General features: G+C 34.4%; 1 protein-coding gene across 1 annotated transcript in view; it reads right to left on the bottom strand.

The window, feature by feature from the left end:
- LOC128237790 (deleted in malignant brain tumors 1 protein-like) overlaps positions 1-14,219 on the bottom strand; it is a 431,829-nt gene extending 417,610 nt beyond the window's left edge. The window contains exon 1 of the mRNA XM_052953374.1: positions 14,064-14,219. Coding sequence (XP_052809334.1) covers positions 14,064-14,133 — 70 coding nt within the window. The 5' untranslated portion in view covers positions 14,134-14,219. The remainder of the gene's footprint in view (positions 1-14,063) is intronic.
- Between the last annotated feature and the right edge of the window lie 3,028 nt (positions 14,220-17,247).

Here is a 17,247-nt window from a genome sequence, read left to right as displayed (position 1 = left end):
AGCCTCAGTTGACTTCATTACAAAAACTACGTAACACATTCGAATTCATACGCGCATTTGACGGATGGCGGTAAATTTCAAACAAATTAAAACCGAAAAATAAAAAGAAAACTTTAAAAAGGCAGGTCTATAATAAATGGATTATTACGATAGAACGATTTTCTGGTGACCTGCATCACGTCTCGTTCGGATACTACTACTACTACTACTACTATTACTACTACTTCGAATAACACTACTACTACTACTACTACTACTACTACTACTACTACTACTACTACTACTACTACTACTACTACTACTACTACTACTACTTTTACTACTACTACTACTACTACTTCTACTGTTACTACTACTACTACTTCTACAATTACTACTACTACCAAAGCTGCATATTGTAATAAATGAGTCAAATATAGGTAAATTGAAAGTAATGCTTTCATATATAATTTAAAATAATCAATATGACATTTGACATACTCATTTGGGTCTTATGCCAGTTACTCATGGTGAACATTTGTCCAATGTATTTTAAAACCCCTAAAGCATTGTTAGCCCAGACAGGCCAAATCTCAAGGATTTTTGTCTAATGACCATTAAGTGTGTCTTGCAAGCGACAAGTCGTCTTCCCATGATGAACATGTGTGAAATTTTAAATTACAAATGCGTGATCAAGTAACAGCTTCACAAGCCAAAATTGATGGGATTTTTACCACTGACTGAAGCGTTTCATTGACTTTTCACGTAGCATACGGTCGTGCTATAATTAACATAGTCGAGCAAAGTCGACAACCGGACCGTCCGCTAACAAACCCCGACCTTATAACCCAGGTATTTGCATATTTGTTAATGAGCAAAATATAAGTAAAAGGAATAATAATAATAATGATAATCGACTCGTACAAATGTTAATGATAATAATAATATATGTAGTAATAATAATAATAATAATAATAATAATAATAATAATGATAATAATTATAATACTAATTATGATAATATAAGTAATAAAAACAAATAACCATAATCATAAAACTCATAATCATAATTATCATAGTATTATGTTAATATTATTATTATAATAAGTATTATAAGTTGTTCTTTTGTCCTTAATTCACATTTTTCGCAATTGTTTCGAGTATTCAAAATTCAGTAGTTTTCTTGCCACACAGAACAGAACTTTTATTTGGCATAAACACTAACATGTTCGTAGCCAAATGCATATATATACATTCACGGCGGTAATATAAAACAGTATTGACATTAATGTTGTATGAGAAGAGCATAAATTCAAGAACAAATATAAATATAGCTATTCAAATACTAGTAAGCAATAATTAAATTAAATTAAAGCACTTTTGCGCTTTTCAGTGGCAATATAAACAAATTTAGCAAGTTTCCTTAATAATGCTGCATTTTCAGAACTTAACAAATTACATAGTTTTTTCTTGGTTGGCCAATGACAATAATATCGTGGTAAGCACATTTGTCTACTATCTTTATAAAATGGACACACACAATAAATGCTGCAAACAATAGATCTATGTTGCACACAACTAAAATGTGAATGGAGGTGTTGTATACTGATTCAGTAGGTGTTGAATTTTCATTTTCCATGTCGGTTTACAAAAAAAACAGTACTTGACCTTTACCTTAACCAGTACAAATCAATTATTACTATCAAAGCATGACAACTTTAGAAGGAAAAGGGCTTTAGAAAAACGTATGAGGTGTAACATGATATAAATCGTATGCTTTTCAAAGAACATGTATAAATACTGAAGCAATATACTCTTTTTTCAACTTTTAGCATTTTCCTTCAAATATTGTTTTCTAAGCGTAGTTTGTAATACGGGTTTTAATTTACTGCTTAAATTTTCACTTTCTGGCGGGTAAAAACGTTTTTATATTTAAAATACACAAGGACTGATATCAAGTCCAGAAAATGTAGTCGTTATTTCCGGAGTTTCACTACTGTACAATGATGAAATATATTCTAATGGATTTATAAATGTTAATGAAATAATAATGATCAAGAGGCTGTTTCTTCAAGACACTATTGAGCAAGTTTGTATATTTAAACCCTTGTACAGCATGGTTTAAATCGCTCCTTATATTATTGATGAACCGGTTCCCATCTAAAAAGAAAATCAACCTACCATAACATTTAACTCCGACATCACGATCATGTCCACAGTAGTGCTCTCCCCATATGTAAGTAAAATAACACGCGTCAATCGAAGATTCGTCTCCTTCGCATACAACTCTTTCTAGCCAAATCAGGCCACTACCTTCACCGAAATAGGCATTCCGACCCACCTCTGCAATGTCACTAAAATTTAACAAGTCTGATAAATACATATTTCTAAATTAGAAATGCACAATTCCGATTTTTAACCCTTTCCACTCGTAATATATGTGACTGATTCTTGTTTCCTTATATTTAAAAAAGAACCTTTGAAACTCACCCACTACAAAATGCTGTTCGCATAAAGACAACCAGTTGATTTGGATTCGTGGATTGAAATTAACGCTGGTTTCCTTTGCGCTTGCCAAATGTCTATACCAGATTGCCAATACATTTGGGACGTTGGCATTAATGAGGTAATTAGAGCCAAAACATGTTTCCAAAACAAAACAAAAAACGACCAAAACAACAATGAATTCCATCTATAACAATTTTTGACTAAGTAATGCATAAAAAACATGTTTTTGTTTTGATCAGTTACTTTTGTCGTTTGAAAACATACGTAACATATCCCAGCTGTCGACACACGACCTTTGCAAAGTTTCTGCTTACGTATCCACAGACCGTTCCCCACGTTCCATTGTGAAATACTTCCACGCGACCCTCTAATTTCGTTGTACCGTCTTGTAGTCTTATATCACTTGTATTTTCTACAGAAGAAAAGAAAAAACATTTTAAAATTTAATTAATAATGAATGCATAAATTAATCCAAATGAAGATACTAGTTTGCATTATTGCTAATCACTTTAAAAGAAAACCGGACACAGCTACGACTAAACAACTGAATATATATATTAAGACCCTCCTCGTACCCTAAGGACTCCGCCCGATTTCTCAAGACTCATGTTAATACCACCCACGACAATGACCCACTACAACGAGAGAACGAATGTCAACGAATCATTACGACTGCAATACATATTCACGTCACGGTATATCTTGCCCGTGGAACGGCACGACTATACTGTAGTAGATTTTGGTTAACTCCACGGTGATGGACGTTGAGGAGTCATAGTTTATCATGTATGGTCTGTATATGCACTCTTATCCTAGAACAATCGGGACCGTTGTCATAACCGATTTAACGTCATACACATATCGCTGTTATACGTATTCCGCTCATTGTATAATCACCAGTCATAGAACGTGTATAAATGCGGAAGAATAAAACCGAATTGATTCGCATTAACCAACTTTTTGAATTTCCTTTACATATAGGTTCGTTGTCGTAGTTCTGAATAAGCTAATACTTTACGGCAATCGAAATGTATTCTTTATATCCTGAGTTTCTATATATACATAGTAATTGAACAAAAATAACAAAATGCATACAAATACAACATCAAAGTTTTTATAATGGCCTCATTTAGTTTACTGAAAAAAAAATAATCGGAGAGAGGGGGCTGTTTCAACCACAGTGGCTTGATGACAAAGGCTCATTAAAGTCACAATAAAAAATTCAACCAGCCAAAATTATATTTTATACATTGAATGAGATTTAAAAAAAATACAGTATAGGGTATTTTTTTTTTAAATCTCATTTTATGTTTATGGCAATGTATTATATTGATGATATACATGTTCAAGTATGTATAAAATATAATTTTGGCTGGTTGAATTTTTTTATTGTGACTTTAATGAGCCTTTGTCATCAAGCCACTGTGGTTTCAACCAGACACCGGTAAATCAACCTACCATCACATATAACTCCGACATCATCTATATGTCTGCAGTTGTACACCTCTGGTCGAGTGAACTTACACGCGTTGATTGAAGACTCGTCTCCTTGGCATGAAACATCGGCCAGCCAAATCGGGTCACTACCTTCACCGAAATGCTTACCCGAACGTAATGCCACAATATCACTGTAAATGAAAACGTTTGATTAATACTTACATATGTTTCTTTTTTAGAAATGCATTATTTCTGATTATTGAACATTCATTTCCGCTCATGATATATGCAACTGATAAAGATTTGTCAAACGTTTTGATATACGAGATGAAAATAAATATTTTTAACTCAATCATTTAAAATGCTGAAATACACTATCTCTTACCCGATTTCTAGATTGAATTTAATGCTGGTATCCTTTTAACTTGTTAATTGTGTATCCCAGATTACCAATATATTTAGGATTTTTGCATAAATGAGGGGTTAAAGCCAATAAAATGTTAACAGCATTCAAACCAAACATGTTTCGTTTCCAATACATTTGTGACTTTAGACATGAATGAGTGATAAATGGCAAGTAAATATTTACAAAACAGCATCAGAACATAACAAGAAACACTTAAACAAAAACATTTTCTATTCAAACAATACTTCTTCTACAAAATATCTTACGTATTATATCCCAGCTCTCGACACACGACCTTGGCAACGTTTCTTCTTAATAATCCATAATCACAGACCGTACCCCATGTTCCATTGCGAAATACTTCAACGCGACCTTCTGATTTCGTTGTGCCGTAACTTAGTCTTATAGTGCTTGCGACAACTGAACCTTAGGAAGGCAAACACTCATTTTAAAATTCAATTTTAACGAGGCCTTTGGAACAGTAGACATTCTTTGATCTTTTTATACTGTGAGTTAGTCAAAAAGGACAGCCGTAGATCGTGCCTTTAATGTCTATATCAAAATTCATTTCTTACAATGAACATTTACAGGACTCGAAACAATTAGGCCAAAAGTAAAACATGTTAACTTGAAAGGATCAATTTTAACAAAGGATGAATAAGCAACATATGGATAAAAGTCAATCTATACTCTATATGCTTTTCTATGTAAAGACTCGAGCTTTGTCGAAACTCTTTCAATTTCGACTAAGCCGCTGAATAAACATAATTTTACAGCCTTATGAAAAGTCGTTGAATTGAATATCAAAATATTTCAATATCGTTTGAATGGAAGTGTGATTTGACTAGGAATGCAAGTGGTGCCAACGTCATGGCTATGCATCCCTATTATGTCGAAGAAGTTAAATACAAGAATATCTTACCAATGACACTTAAATTGTGACATTGACTTTAAAACCTTCTTACAACGATCTTTGATGGCAAACATGTGAGCCATTCCCGATTGACCATGTTGCTTAGACATAATACAAGGATTTTTTATCAATAGCCAATGTGGCCTTGACCTTTGACCTTCTGACAAGGGTCCTACACTCGACACGGCAGTTACTTGTTGACATGTTAAGCCAGGACAAGTAACACACAAGGAATATTCATCAGAAACGTTTTAGTTTACTATTGATATTTGAACTACAGACATCTGTTTGCACGCAACTTGCTGGCTTCTCGTAATGAATTGTGTTATGTTTAAAGTCCCCTTTTGCATGACCAAGTTACAACCCGGACGAAACACAAATTGTTGACAAACGTTTACCAGCCCCAAAAACGCCCAACATTCCTAACTCGTAATATTTTACTTTGCACTAAATATTGGGAAAATGCCATTATTTCAAACACAATTTAGAACTATGCAATGGTACAAATAAGATGATAAAGTGTCAAAATAAGAAAAAGGTCTTAAATAAGTTATTATTTAGTATAATATGGGTTTAATGGGAAAATGAAAACAATTAGAAAATTTACTGCACCACTCTGCTATACAAAATGCTGACATAAAATAATGTTGGTTTAAGTCTATAGATTATGAAAAGTGAGTTAGACCACTTGGCGGCTCTTGCAAAATGGAAGTACCTAAGATGGCGCCCAGGATCGCCGCCATAAATTGACATTTCAGTATGTATACTAGTATGACTATTTTAATTCAAATACTAAAAGTGAATATTTACATGGATATTACTTCTCAAATTATGTACGGGAAGTTTCAAGGTTTCACATTTCAAGGTTAATGTCAATGTCATTTCAAGCACAAAGTATAAAAAATCCCAATAATTTGATTTTCTAAAATTACCTTTCTTCTTTTATCATATTTATATTATTAGTAGTATGTATCAAAAAGTGTTCGCAAAATTATAATATTGTTCCTTCATTTAATATTTATGCGAAAAGCTACAGAAACAAGCTCAGTAGCAAAAAGTTTAAACATAAACCCGGTTTAATGGCACTGGGTAAACGCCAAAGACATAGAACATAAAATCACAAACAAGAAACATGGAAGAACAGCACAAAACTTCACAAACAGCATAGTGCATTCATACTATATATATAAAAAATATGTATGTTTATCAAGGTACTGCCGTCAGTTGAATGTAAATTTACTGGGGGTTCAAACCAGTTCATGTCCACAAACCTCACTCTTATCCAAACAATTATGATGATTAGATACCCCTTGGATAATATTTTGTTTTAAAAAAGCCAATTCATAACAAAAATCACAACGCAGTTAAACAACCATTGACCATATTCTTCCCATATGAAAATTCCAGTTCTTGAACCAATGTGATCTTTGAAAACCACGTGAAATGTCTTCTTTTGAGTCACATCATGTAAGCACATCAAGCCAGAAGTATCGTTTTCAAATCCATCAACCTAATGTATTGATATTCTAGTACTAAGCGACTAAACAACGAGCGAACGATAAACTATACAACAAAATATCAGAGAACTCTTTCTCAACAAACCGGAAATAGAAAAAAAACAGCTATAATTTTGCATTAGGGCGCCCCACGGGTAGATGCGTAAATAATATCCTTTTCAAAAAAGAGAGTTATTAAGAAAATAAATGAAAAGTCTATAAAACTCGGAAAATTAGCATTAAAGAAACAGAAAATTTGATAATTTCAGTGATTCATATTTTATTCCACTTGTGATCATAGAAAAACTATATTTTTACTCAAGACTTCGCCACTCGTGAAAATATAATTTTTCTATGACACGCGTGAAATAAAATAAGCATAACAGAAGCAGAAAGTCTGATTATTGCAGTGTTAGATCGTATTTTATTCCATTAGTGATCATAGAAAAAAATATATTTTTACTCATGGCTTCGCCGCTCGTGAACATATGATTTTTATGACACGCCTGTTTTGACGTAATTGTTCACGTTATTTTATTTTGCTTTAGCTTTCGTCAATAATTTGTAGTTTTATATGGGATTATTTTGAGTTTCCCAATCGAAATTTATGTTTCTGGCACTACATACTGCTTGCATTGTTATATGAAACATATGCATTCACTTTTACTGTTTATTTTCATTATAACTAAATGTTTAATCATGTATGTATACATTTGAATGTATTATTGACGTAAATACAGTAAAACTCCGATCGCTCGAGGTCGCCGGGGCAGAGCCTAAACCTCGAGAAAACCGATGTTTTGAACGACCCGGTTTTGAAATTCTCTTGTCTTTTATGAAATATCTTTCAGTGTATTTTAAGTTTAAAGTCGTCTGTTAACTAAGACATCGATTATGTGTAGCGTTGTGGAAATCGCACATATGTTCAAAGGCTGTCGTATACTTGATGTATACTTAATATAAAATGTTAAAGAAATATCAATAAATGAATAAATAGAAAATTCTATTTTTGAAAAAATTGCCATATTGCAAAGCAAAGTGACAAGAAGGAATTCTTTTTAGAGATTCCCATGTTGGATCGATATGGTATTGTTTATTCATATTTTTATTACTCATTTGCATTTCTCACATTCAAATAATTTCTCGTCATTAACTTCTCTTTAATGTTGAACAGGATTATTTTCAACAAATCTAAAATAAGTTCTTACAGAAAACACGCCTATTTAAAGTTAACGTTCATTTAATTCAGTTTAATTTTGATGACGATCTTTGACACCATATTGAGCTTGATATGGTCAAGTGCTTGATAATGACATAAATATATCCTTAATGAATCTATGAGATGAGTCTACTTGCGGCCATTTTGGATACCGTCTTTAATATCGCAAGTTTCCAAATGGGAGAACAAGCCTATTCATCGGGGGTCTGACTTCAAAATAACTGAAGCACCACGATACAAGGTTCGGTTAAATTAACCTTTTTTGTTGTCGTGGTAATCAAACTTTATGACCTCCCGTCCAACAATAAAAAGAAAGAATAATGATTTGAGGTCATTTATCTAGAGATATATTGTTTTAAACAGTAGTACTCACAGTTATTATGTTAGACTTGTTGTTTTCAGCATTGGGGTAACTAAAATTAAATCCTTTATAGGTATGTGTTACCTTTCAACCGGAAAGATTTAAAACTTGCAAGCAACATAGCTTTATTGTGTAAAAGACTAGTATCACTTTGTTTCATCAGTTTCTAACCCTTAAACATTAGGATTTTCACATAATTTTGACTGTTTTATAGCATGTTTTTGCATAATCTTAGTCAGCCAGCCATCTTGTTTCATTTTATTTTACATTTAAGTCACATCCTTTATACCAGGCTTGCTATAACCACGACGTTCAAACTCTAGAGGTTGTTAATTTTTGCCTTGTATTATTATATTGCTTTGCTAAAGCCCTGAAAACTTATGCGATCATTTAATTTATAGCATAAGTATTCTTATTGCCATACGGTTTCTATTTTTAAACCGATCAAAGTTTTACGAGTCAATTTAATTTTGGCGATTTAACGCATTTTATAGATCGATCAGCTGTAGTCGATGCGCCTTTTTGGTGTCGATCTGGAAGACGATCGTGAGTCGATGCGGTTTTTTGAATCAGGCATATATATTGAGCGTAGATGTTTACTCAGGAGCTTTCCAGTTTTATTTCGGAAGCCTGCGTATCACATATTAGCATTTTTGAAGTAAATGCTCACCTGGAATAAATTATCAGAACGGAGCGAGAACTTCGTCAAAATAGATGAGTATCGTCCGCGTATCGCCTGATCTACGCTTGTACTACGATTTATCAACGACCACGGCGTTACCGATACGTTGCTTTTTCGCTTGTACCACGATTCCACCGCGACCAACACCGATCTTGTGCCGCTTTAACGACGTGTTCACCACGATGAACACGACCCTACTAAGTTGGTAGACTGTTCCACAATGTCGCCACGCTCTTGCCGACCACACTACGTTCTCTCCACGATCATTGCACGATTTGATTCAACGCGTATATATAAATTGAGGGATTTCAATCAGATTTTCCGTTCTATCAAACACGTTGAAAAATAAACAGGCTAGAATTGGTACAACTTGTTATCCTTCAGCAAGATCAGATGCTTGTCGAATATCAAATTGAAAATATAATTCAGAGGAGAAGAAGAAGGGAACGAAGATGCTGGGTCCAACCATGGCTAGATGCAGATAGAAGTTTCCACGATGCTTTTACGCTTTTAAAGATCTAACTACGTTCTTACAACTTTTTACGCCGATTCAATTAAGCCACGCTCCTGCTACGCTTGTTTTGAACATGTTGCTATTATATGCAATAACAACTGATCGACGTAAACTAAATAGAGAAATGTCGAAAGTACCCCCTTCTTGGCGTACTGATCTGCGAACTTAAATTAAATCTGAGTTTAGTCCGTTTGTGCGTACCACACATTACAGATTGCCATACGTGCTCATAATGATACGTAGAAACTTTCCAGTAAGTCCTAACTGACCGAGTTTGTAAAACAAACCGGTGTGCCATACAGAATCAAACGCGGCCTTCTGGTCCAATCACGCCATGTACACGTTACTTTCAGTTTATATCTGCGTGTACACTGTTTCCTGGAAGTTAAAGGCGGTTGTGAGACAGCTGAGTCCTGTCTGAAAACCCTGTTGCTGTGGCGACTGAAATTGTATGCGATGCATTTTGACATGGTTATTTATTCTATTCAATAAGATTCTTTGAAGGATTTTACAAAAGCAAGGCAATAGCGACACTGGCTTGAAGCTGTTGGGGTCATTCTTTGTTTTTCCTTTTCCTTTATGAAGTGGTATTATAATACCTGTCTTCCACGTCTCATGTATTGTTTCGTTACGTAGGGCTGAGTTAAACACCTTCAAGATGGCGGTTTGAAACACTTTCCCTCCGTGTATGGCATGTTCATTTAGTATATTGTCGATTCATGGTGACGTTTGCTTCTTAAGCGTTTTCACAACTGATTCGACCTCAACTGGTAGTATTTAGCGCAACAGCATTATGTCTTGGCAACTGTCATTGCTAGCAAAATCTTGTACACGCATTTTATTGCTTCATCTTCACGCGAAAATTGATAGTTGTGATCGAACACATTTTCAAAATATTTTTGGAAGCCTTTAACGACCTTTTCATCAAAATATCTCACATCATCAAATATCAGTTCATTGCAAATTTCAGTGTTTTTCCCACTCGAACTTTTTAATGATTTCCAGAACTGTCTATAGTCAAGCTTTGCGGTGCGATTCAGTTCATCCAAGTTTTTGTTTTCACTTTATCTTTGTTTTTGTCTCTGAATGTTACTGAACTTTGCTTTAGCTTGCTTATATTCACGATAGGTATCGTACCCATTACCCCTTGGTCGACCTGCTGTCATCCAAATTCTTCGTAATCGTCAAGCAGCGGTGTGAGAGGCCTTTACTTCATGATTCCAATACGGTTTCGCATGCTAATTGAATCTGCTGACTAGTAGGCAAGATGATCCCGTATGTTATGTGTCAGTGATAAGTGCATTTAAGAAGTCCGGTTTACAATTGTCGCTTTCTATGTGTAAGATACACTTAAGGCCGTCTTGAATTGCACAATTATATCGTTCAATATGTTTATTTGTACATTTGTTCCATGCTATGCCCGACCTGTTAAGCTTTATCTCCTGTAGTCGGGGCGTAATGGCAAGTTTCATTATCATCGGGAGATTGTCCGACGTCATTATTTCAGCATTATTTGTTATTTGGAATGATTTGACATTTTCTAAGAATGTTCCCTCAATGAAAATATAGTCCAATGTAGACTGGTTGGGCACAAATGTGTAAGCATCTCCTTTGCTACATGATAGTTGAACAGATAAAAGTTTGTTTTTTGCCAATGAAATTTGTAAGAGGGCTTGATTTTCCGTTCCCTTTATATCCATTCGTTAGATAATATTCGTAAAAATCACCTAAGGCAATAACGTTCCCCACTTTGGTATAATTTTGATAATAATGACTCTAAATTACTCAAACTGATAAAGATCTAAATCGTTACATGCTAGTAAATACGCACAATATATACATTTACAATGGGGTCGAATTACTACACTTAACTTCTATGCCAATAATTTTATCACTCATAATAGTTTCTATTCGTTTTATACAATATGAGAGAGATTTTTTGCACATTATTGCAACTCCAGATTTTCAACATTTTAAGGGACCATACTGATCCGTACTTTTATCAACAGTTACGAAAGAATTATAATTGTGATGTATCGAGTCGAAAAAAGAAAAAGATCGTTGCATTAACTTATGCTCAGTGATTAAACAAATATCAATGGCATTTTGTCTAACATTTCAGAAAGCGGGTATGTCGAGGATATAATGCCACGGCATCTCCAACACAACATATTAACTATCATAACTATTGCATGCAAAATATCATAACTATTGCATGCAAAATGATAAACTTAGCCATCATATTTAGGTGTGATATAAAACTCACGCCTGCAGAAGCATGTAAATATTCAAGAACATGGTTCTTCAAAAAAACATAAGGATAAGAACGAAGCAGAGAACACTTACAACGTATCTAGACAACTAGTTGTTTGCCAATTCGTAGTTCTTAACTGTAGCATTATTATAAACATGAGAAGCTCGCCAGTACAAAGAAGGCGAATTCGCTTCATCAATAGTAATATATAAATATTGCATGGCTTCCAGTGCGACAGTACATTTTGTCAACATGAGTGTAAGATAGGTTCATTCCGACCCGAGCGTAGGGTGTTTTGCGGAAACGAGGTTTACCGAGTTTCCACAAAACACCCTGCGCGAGGGTCGGGATGAACCTATCTTACACGAGCGGCTATGGTAGATGCTTTTTCTCCAACCTCAGTTAAACAATATTTAGTAAAAATGTATTTTTTGCTGGAACTCTTTTGTGCTTAGTGAAAATAATTGCGTACGGATATGCGATAATTCGTGGTTGTCATGGATATTCGCGCAGTGATTCAGAGTATGTAAATGGTCTGATCGGTCGTTAAATAGTTCTAAGAAGAGTGAAGCATTATTTCTTGAAAGGTGCGTGAAAACCATTTTCTGGTGACATTTGAAGCGATAAATAATTAACTAGCGTTCTAAATATTGCCACAAGACAAGGTTTCCATGATTCGCTACAGACGATAGTCTTTAACAAGGGAGGTAATTACAATGTGGTGACCATTAAAAGAAGTTCCATACGGGCATTTTATCTTCGCCCGTGGGCAAGATAATTTCTAGGTTACACAACACCATTGTTATTCCCTATATAATTCAATGTAAACTTATAATTTTTAGACAACATTTAAAGGCATTTCGAGCGAATGCAAGCTATGATAACCACATATATTCTTAACGTACAAGCTTTAAATAACCCTTTAAGCCAATAAAAAAGAGAGTCAAGTTATATCTAAGAAAAATGACTCCACTTGAAAAACAAACTCTAAAAATTGCACCGTCTGCCATGACAGTTCTTCCAAAATGACCTTTCAACTATAGGGCAGCGGTTTATGCTTTAATCTCTACTCTAAATGATAAATCAAGCAAGAATAGATACTTAAGGTATAAAAGTTTCAGGAATAATTATATCTTTGATTTACAGTGTATTGAGCATGTGAAAACATGTCTATCAATCATAAGAACATTTTTTATTGAGAATTTTCCACACAACGGAAGTACATATGACGTAATGGTGACGTCATTCCTATAAGCATGGTTAAATTAATGGATCTACTTATCTGAGGTGGGAGAATATGTACTGTCACACTGGAAGCCATGCAATATTTATTTTAGTATACCGAAGACAGTTACATTTATACACATATATAAGATTTTTACAAATACACAACTTTCAAGTTTAATCATTTAATTCTGTAATTATTGTTTGTTTACATTAGCTGTCATTTTGTTGCAAATGTCGTTTAGAAATAATGCAAACACCGGTTGTAGCCAGATTTACATCATATTTTAATAAGCGCTTACACCTCAGGCTTGGGAAACCAAAAAATGCCTATTTTTAGACGCGCGTGCTATGTGATAGTATCATGTCAACCGGTCAAAACGGTACTGTCAGTGTGTGAAAGTACGAAATTGCCCATGATGGGTATATGAGAAATTAACATGGGCAGGTCACGTGAGGTATAATAATAGCAATTGACTCACGAACTTCCCTTAAATTCGCATATGTAATATGATCGGCAAAATATTCCACGAACATTCACTTCGTTAAAATGGCCGCGTTACGTCTACATGAAATGACGGTTAAAGTATACTCGTAAATTAAGTACCGTTAATGTTTGTTATTTTTTGTTAATAATCTTTTAAGCATTTTTTTTGCTGATATCTTTTATTTTGCTCATTTCTTACATGGTTTCGCTGGAGTAGACTCTCCTGACTTCAATTCACAAAAGTACGTAACATATTCATACGCGCAAGCCATTCCATATTTGGACATTTGACAGCCGTAAATTAAAATCAAATTGAAACCGAAAAATAGAAAGGAATAATTAAAAAGGCAAGTATATGATAAATGGAATATTGAGACACTTTTCCGGTGATCTGCATCACGTTTGGTTCAGTCACAGAGTAAACATGTATCCGTCTCGACGGATACGTATTTACACACCAAGCTCGACGTGACACAGCTTATCAAAGTAGCGTTCTATAATAATATCCCCTATATGTCACATGATATTTTATATGAAATAATGATTGAGAAGAAAAATGTTCGTAGATTAACGAATACTCTTACCTTGACAGTTTGTACACGAAATGAAAATAATCACTATTATCAAAAGCTTCCAAAACGGGCCAGTTCCCATGGTGCCAAACAATCTTAGACGGTATATTAAAGTTTTATAGCAGTGTCACTCCAGTCTGAAGACGATTCAACACGGATCTTATATAAAGGTTACTTCACATGTACTTTCTTGTCTGCTCGAGCCAATGGTCTATAGGGCGCTCACTTTAGCTTCGTGCGGGACTTTATGAATAAGATACCCTCAGTTCTATTATGACGCAAATAAAGAAATTTTATAGTATTATTATTATAGTTATTATGTCACACCCAAGGTGTTGAATTCTTATGATATCTAGTGATTGTTATGCCAGGCTTTTTAAGGATGAAAGAATTAACATATGCAATTTCAGATTTTATATCCGCGTGTCCCTCTATTTATCATGATATATTTTCTTATGAGACTCTCTTGTCCCGAATTATTACATATCTATTGTAAATGGCCGAACGACCCATTGTGTTATTTTGACCAAATAAATACAGACATGTATTAATAACGGCATTCGCTTCTTTTGATTAAAACCTCTTGTGGTGTTGGTTGGGTCGACGATTATTATAACGATGTTTTTTTTTGTTGTTGACAATAATGATGATACTGACAAAGATGTTTACGATGTGAAGACTGGTCCTAATTATAAGTACACCAACTTCTGGTGAAGACTGGTTCTAATCATAAGTACATGATATTCATGGTGAAGACTGGTTTTAATCACAAATACATTATATGCATGGGGAAGACTGGTTATAATCATAGGTATACGAACTTCCCATGAAGACTGGTTTTAATCATGAGTACACGGTATTCATAGTGAAGACTGGTTTTAATCACACGTATGTATACGAACTTTCCATGAAGACTGGTTTTATTCATGAGTACACGGTATTCATAGTGAAGACTGGTTTTAATCACACGTATGTATACGAACTTCCCATGAAGACTGGTTTTAATCATGAGTACACGGTATTCATAGTGAAGACTGGTTTTAATCATAAGCACGCGATATTCATGGTGAAGACTGGTTTTAATCATAAGCACGCGATATTCATGGTGAAGACTGGCTTTAATCATAAGTACACGATCTTCGTGGAGAAGACTGGTTTTAATCACAAGAGCACGGTCTTCATGGTGAAGACTGGTTTTAATCATAAGAGCACGGTCTTCATGGTGAAGACTGGTTTTAATCATAAGAACACGGTCTTCATGGTGAAGACTGGTTTTAATCAAACGTACACGACCATCACGATTAAGATTGGTTTAATCATGAGGACGCGATATTCATGGTGAAGACTGTTCCTAATCAGAAGTACACGGTCTTCATGGTGAAGACTGGTTTTAATCATAAGTACACGGTCTTCATGGTGAAGACTGGTTTTAATCATAAGTACACGGTCTTCATGGTGAAGACTGGTTTTAATCATAAGTACACGGTCTTCATGGTGAAGACTGGTTTTAATCAAAAGTACACGGCCATCACGGTTAAGATTGGTTTAATCAAAAGTACACGATATTCATGGTGAAGACTTGTTTTTATCATTAATTCACGGTCTTCATGCTAGAGACTGGTTCTTATCACAAATATACGGTATTCGTGGAGTAGACAGGTCTTTATTTCTGATACACTGTCCTCAAAAATACTGATCTTTATCATCAATACACGGTCTGCATGGCAAAGACCGGTCCTTATTAATAATACACGGTATTTAAGGAGAAGATCTCGATGGAAGAGCAAGTCTTAATCACAAAAACACAATATCAATCCGCGGTCGTAAGGTTGTAAATTAGTCATTCACAAATTACTGATACACTGTCTTCATGTTGAAGACTCGTCTGAATTATCAATACACTTTATGCATTGTCAGGACTCGTCTGAATCATTTATACAATATCTTCAATTTAAGACTCGTTTAAATCATTTATACACCGTCTTCAATGGAAAAACTCGCTTGAATCATTCATATATTGTCTTCAATGGAAAAAACTCTTCGAATCATTCAAACACTGTTTTCAGTGTAAAGACTCGGCTGAATCATTTAAAGGGACTGTACTCCGTATGATGAAATTGCGAAAATAGAAAACGAGAAAAAGAGAAAACGGTCGAAAACTGACATAAACTTGGCATCGATGTGTTCAATGCATTGAAACTTACTTACTGAAGTAGCACATAGTTTACAATAATTTATTTTACGCAGTTTTTTCGTATTTTTCGATTAAAAAATATTACTAGGTATGTCTACCTAGTAGAATTCATTCCTTATGCATGTTTGCCTAGTCGATGTTATCACGTAATATTACCAAGTTAGGTTAATACATGTAGTTTAAGCATTTCGATTGTTTATAGTAAGTCGTCGTAGCACAGTGGATACAACACTGGACTGCAATTTTGGCGACACCTGTTTAAACCCGATTTGTGGCCTATATCTTGGGTGTTACGTGTAATAATGATACAGTATTCTAATTGCCTCACTGATATTATTTCTTGAATTATTCCTGACAATTTTAGTAAACACACAATAAGCACGATATCGCTGTTAACGATTAATTAGGCCTAAAATATATGTCTGATTCGGGTAACCCGACCCTACCTATAAAAATGCGCCGACCCTAACTATTTTTTTCTGTTTCTGAGCAAAAAAATATTCGTTAGCGAATAGAGAGTTACGAAGGGCGGATGAATGCGAATTGGACGATCAGAATTAGTGTTTATATAATGAAACAAAGTCAGGCAATGACAGTAATGTAGGAAAGACTGCCATGTGCAAGGAAACACTCTGAACTTACGACAGATTTTGAAAAAAAAATAATATCCCTACCTACCCTACCAAAATATTTTGGAAGGTTACCCTAAACAAACATTTTTTTTTGGCCTTACTTATATTTTTAATAGGGTATAACGTAGATTGATTGTAAAAGAATTTTATTTAACATTCTAATATATGAAATCAGTCTCGTTGGCAAGATGTTGCACGTACACACATAATTATACAGTAACAATGACTTAATACATGGGATGTGTTTGCTCATGAGTGAAATGTAAACTATCCGATTTGAGATTGGGATGCATACTGATCCCATATTAGTTTGATAGGATGTGTGTGCATAAAAAGGAAACACAAAAAAATATACCGTAAACCTGAGGTA

This window comes from Mya arenaria, chromosome 6 (assembly GCF_026914265.1).
Source record: "Mya arenaria isolate MELC-2E11 chromosome 6, ASM2691426v1".
NCBI lineage: Eukaryota > Metazoa > Mollusca > Bivalvia > Myida > Myidae > Mya > Mya arenaria.
Note: the sequence above shows the minus strand (reverse complement) of the source record. Positions and strands in the feature narration are given on the sequence as shown.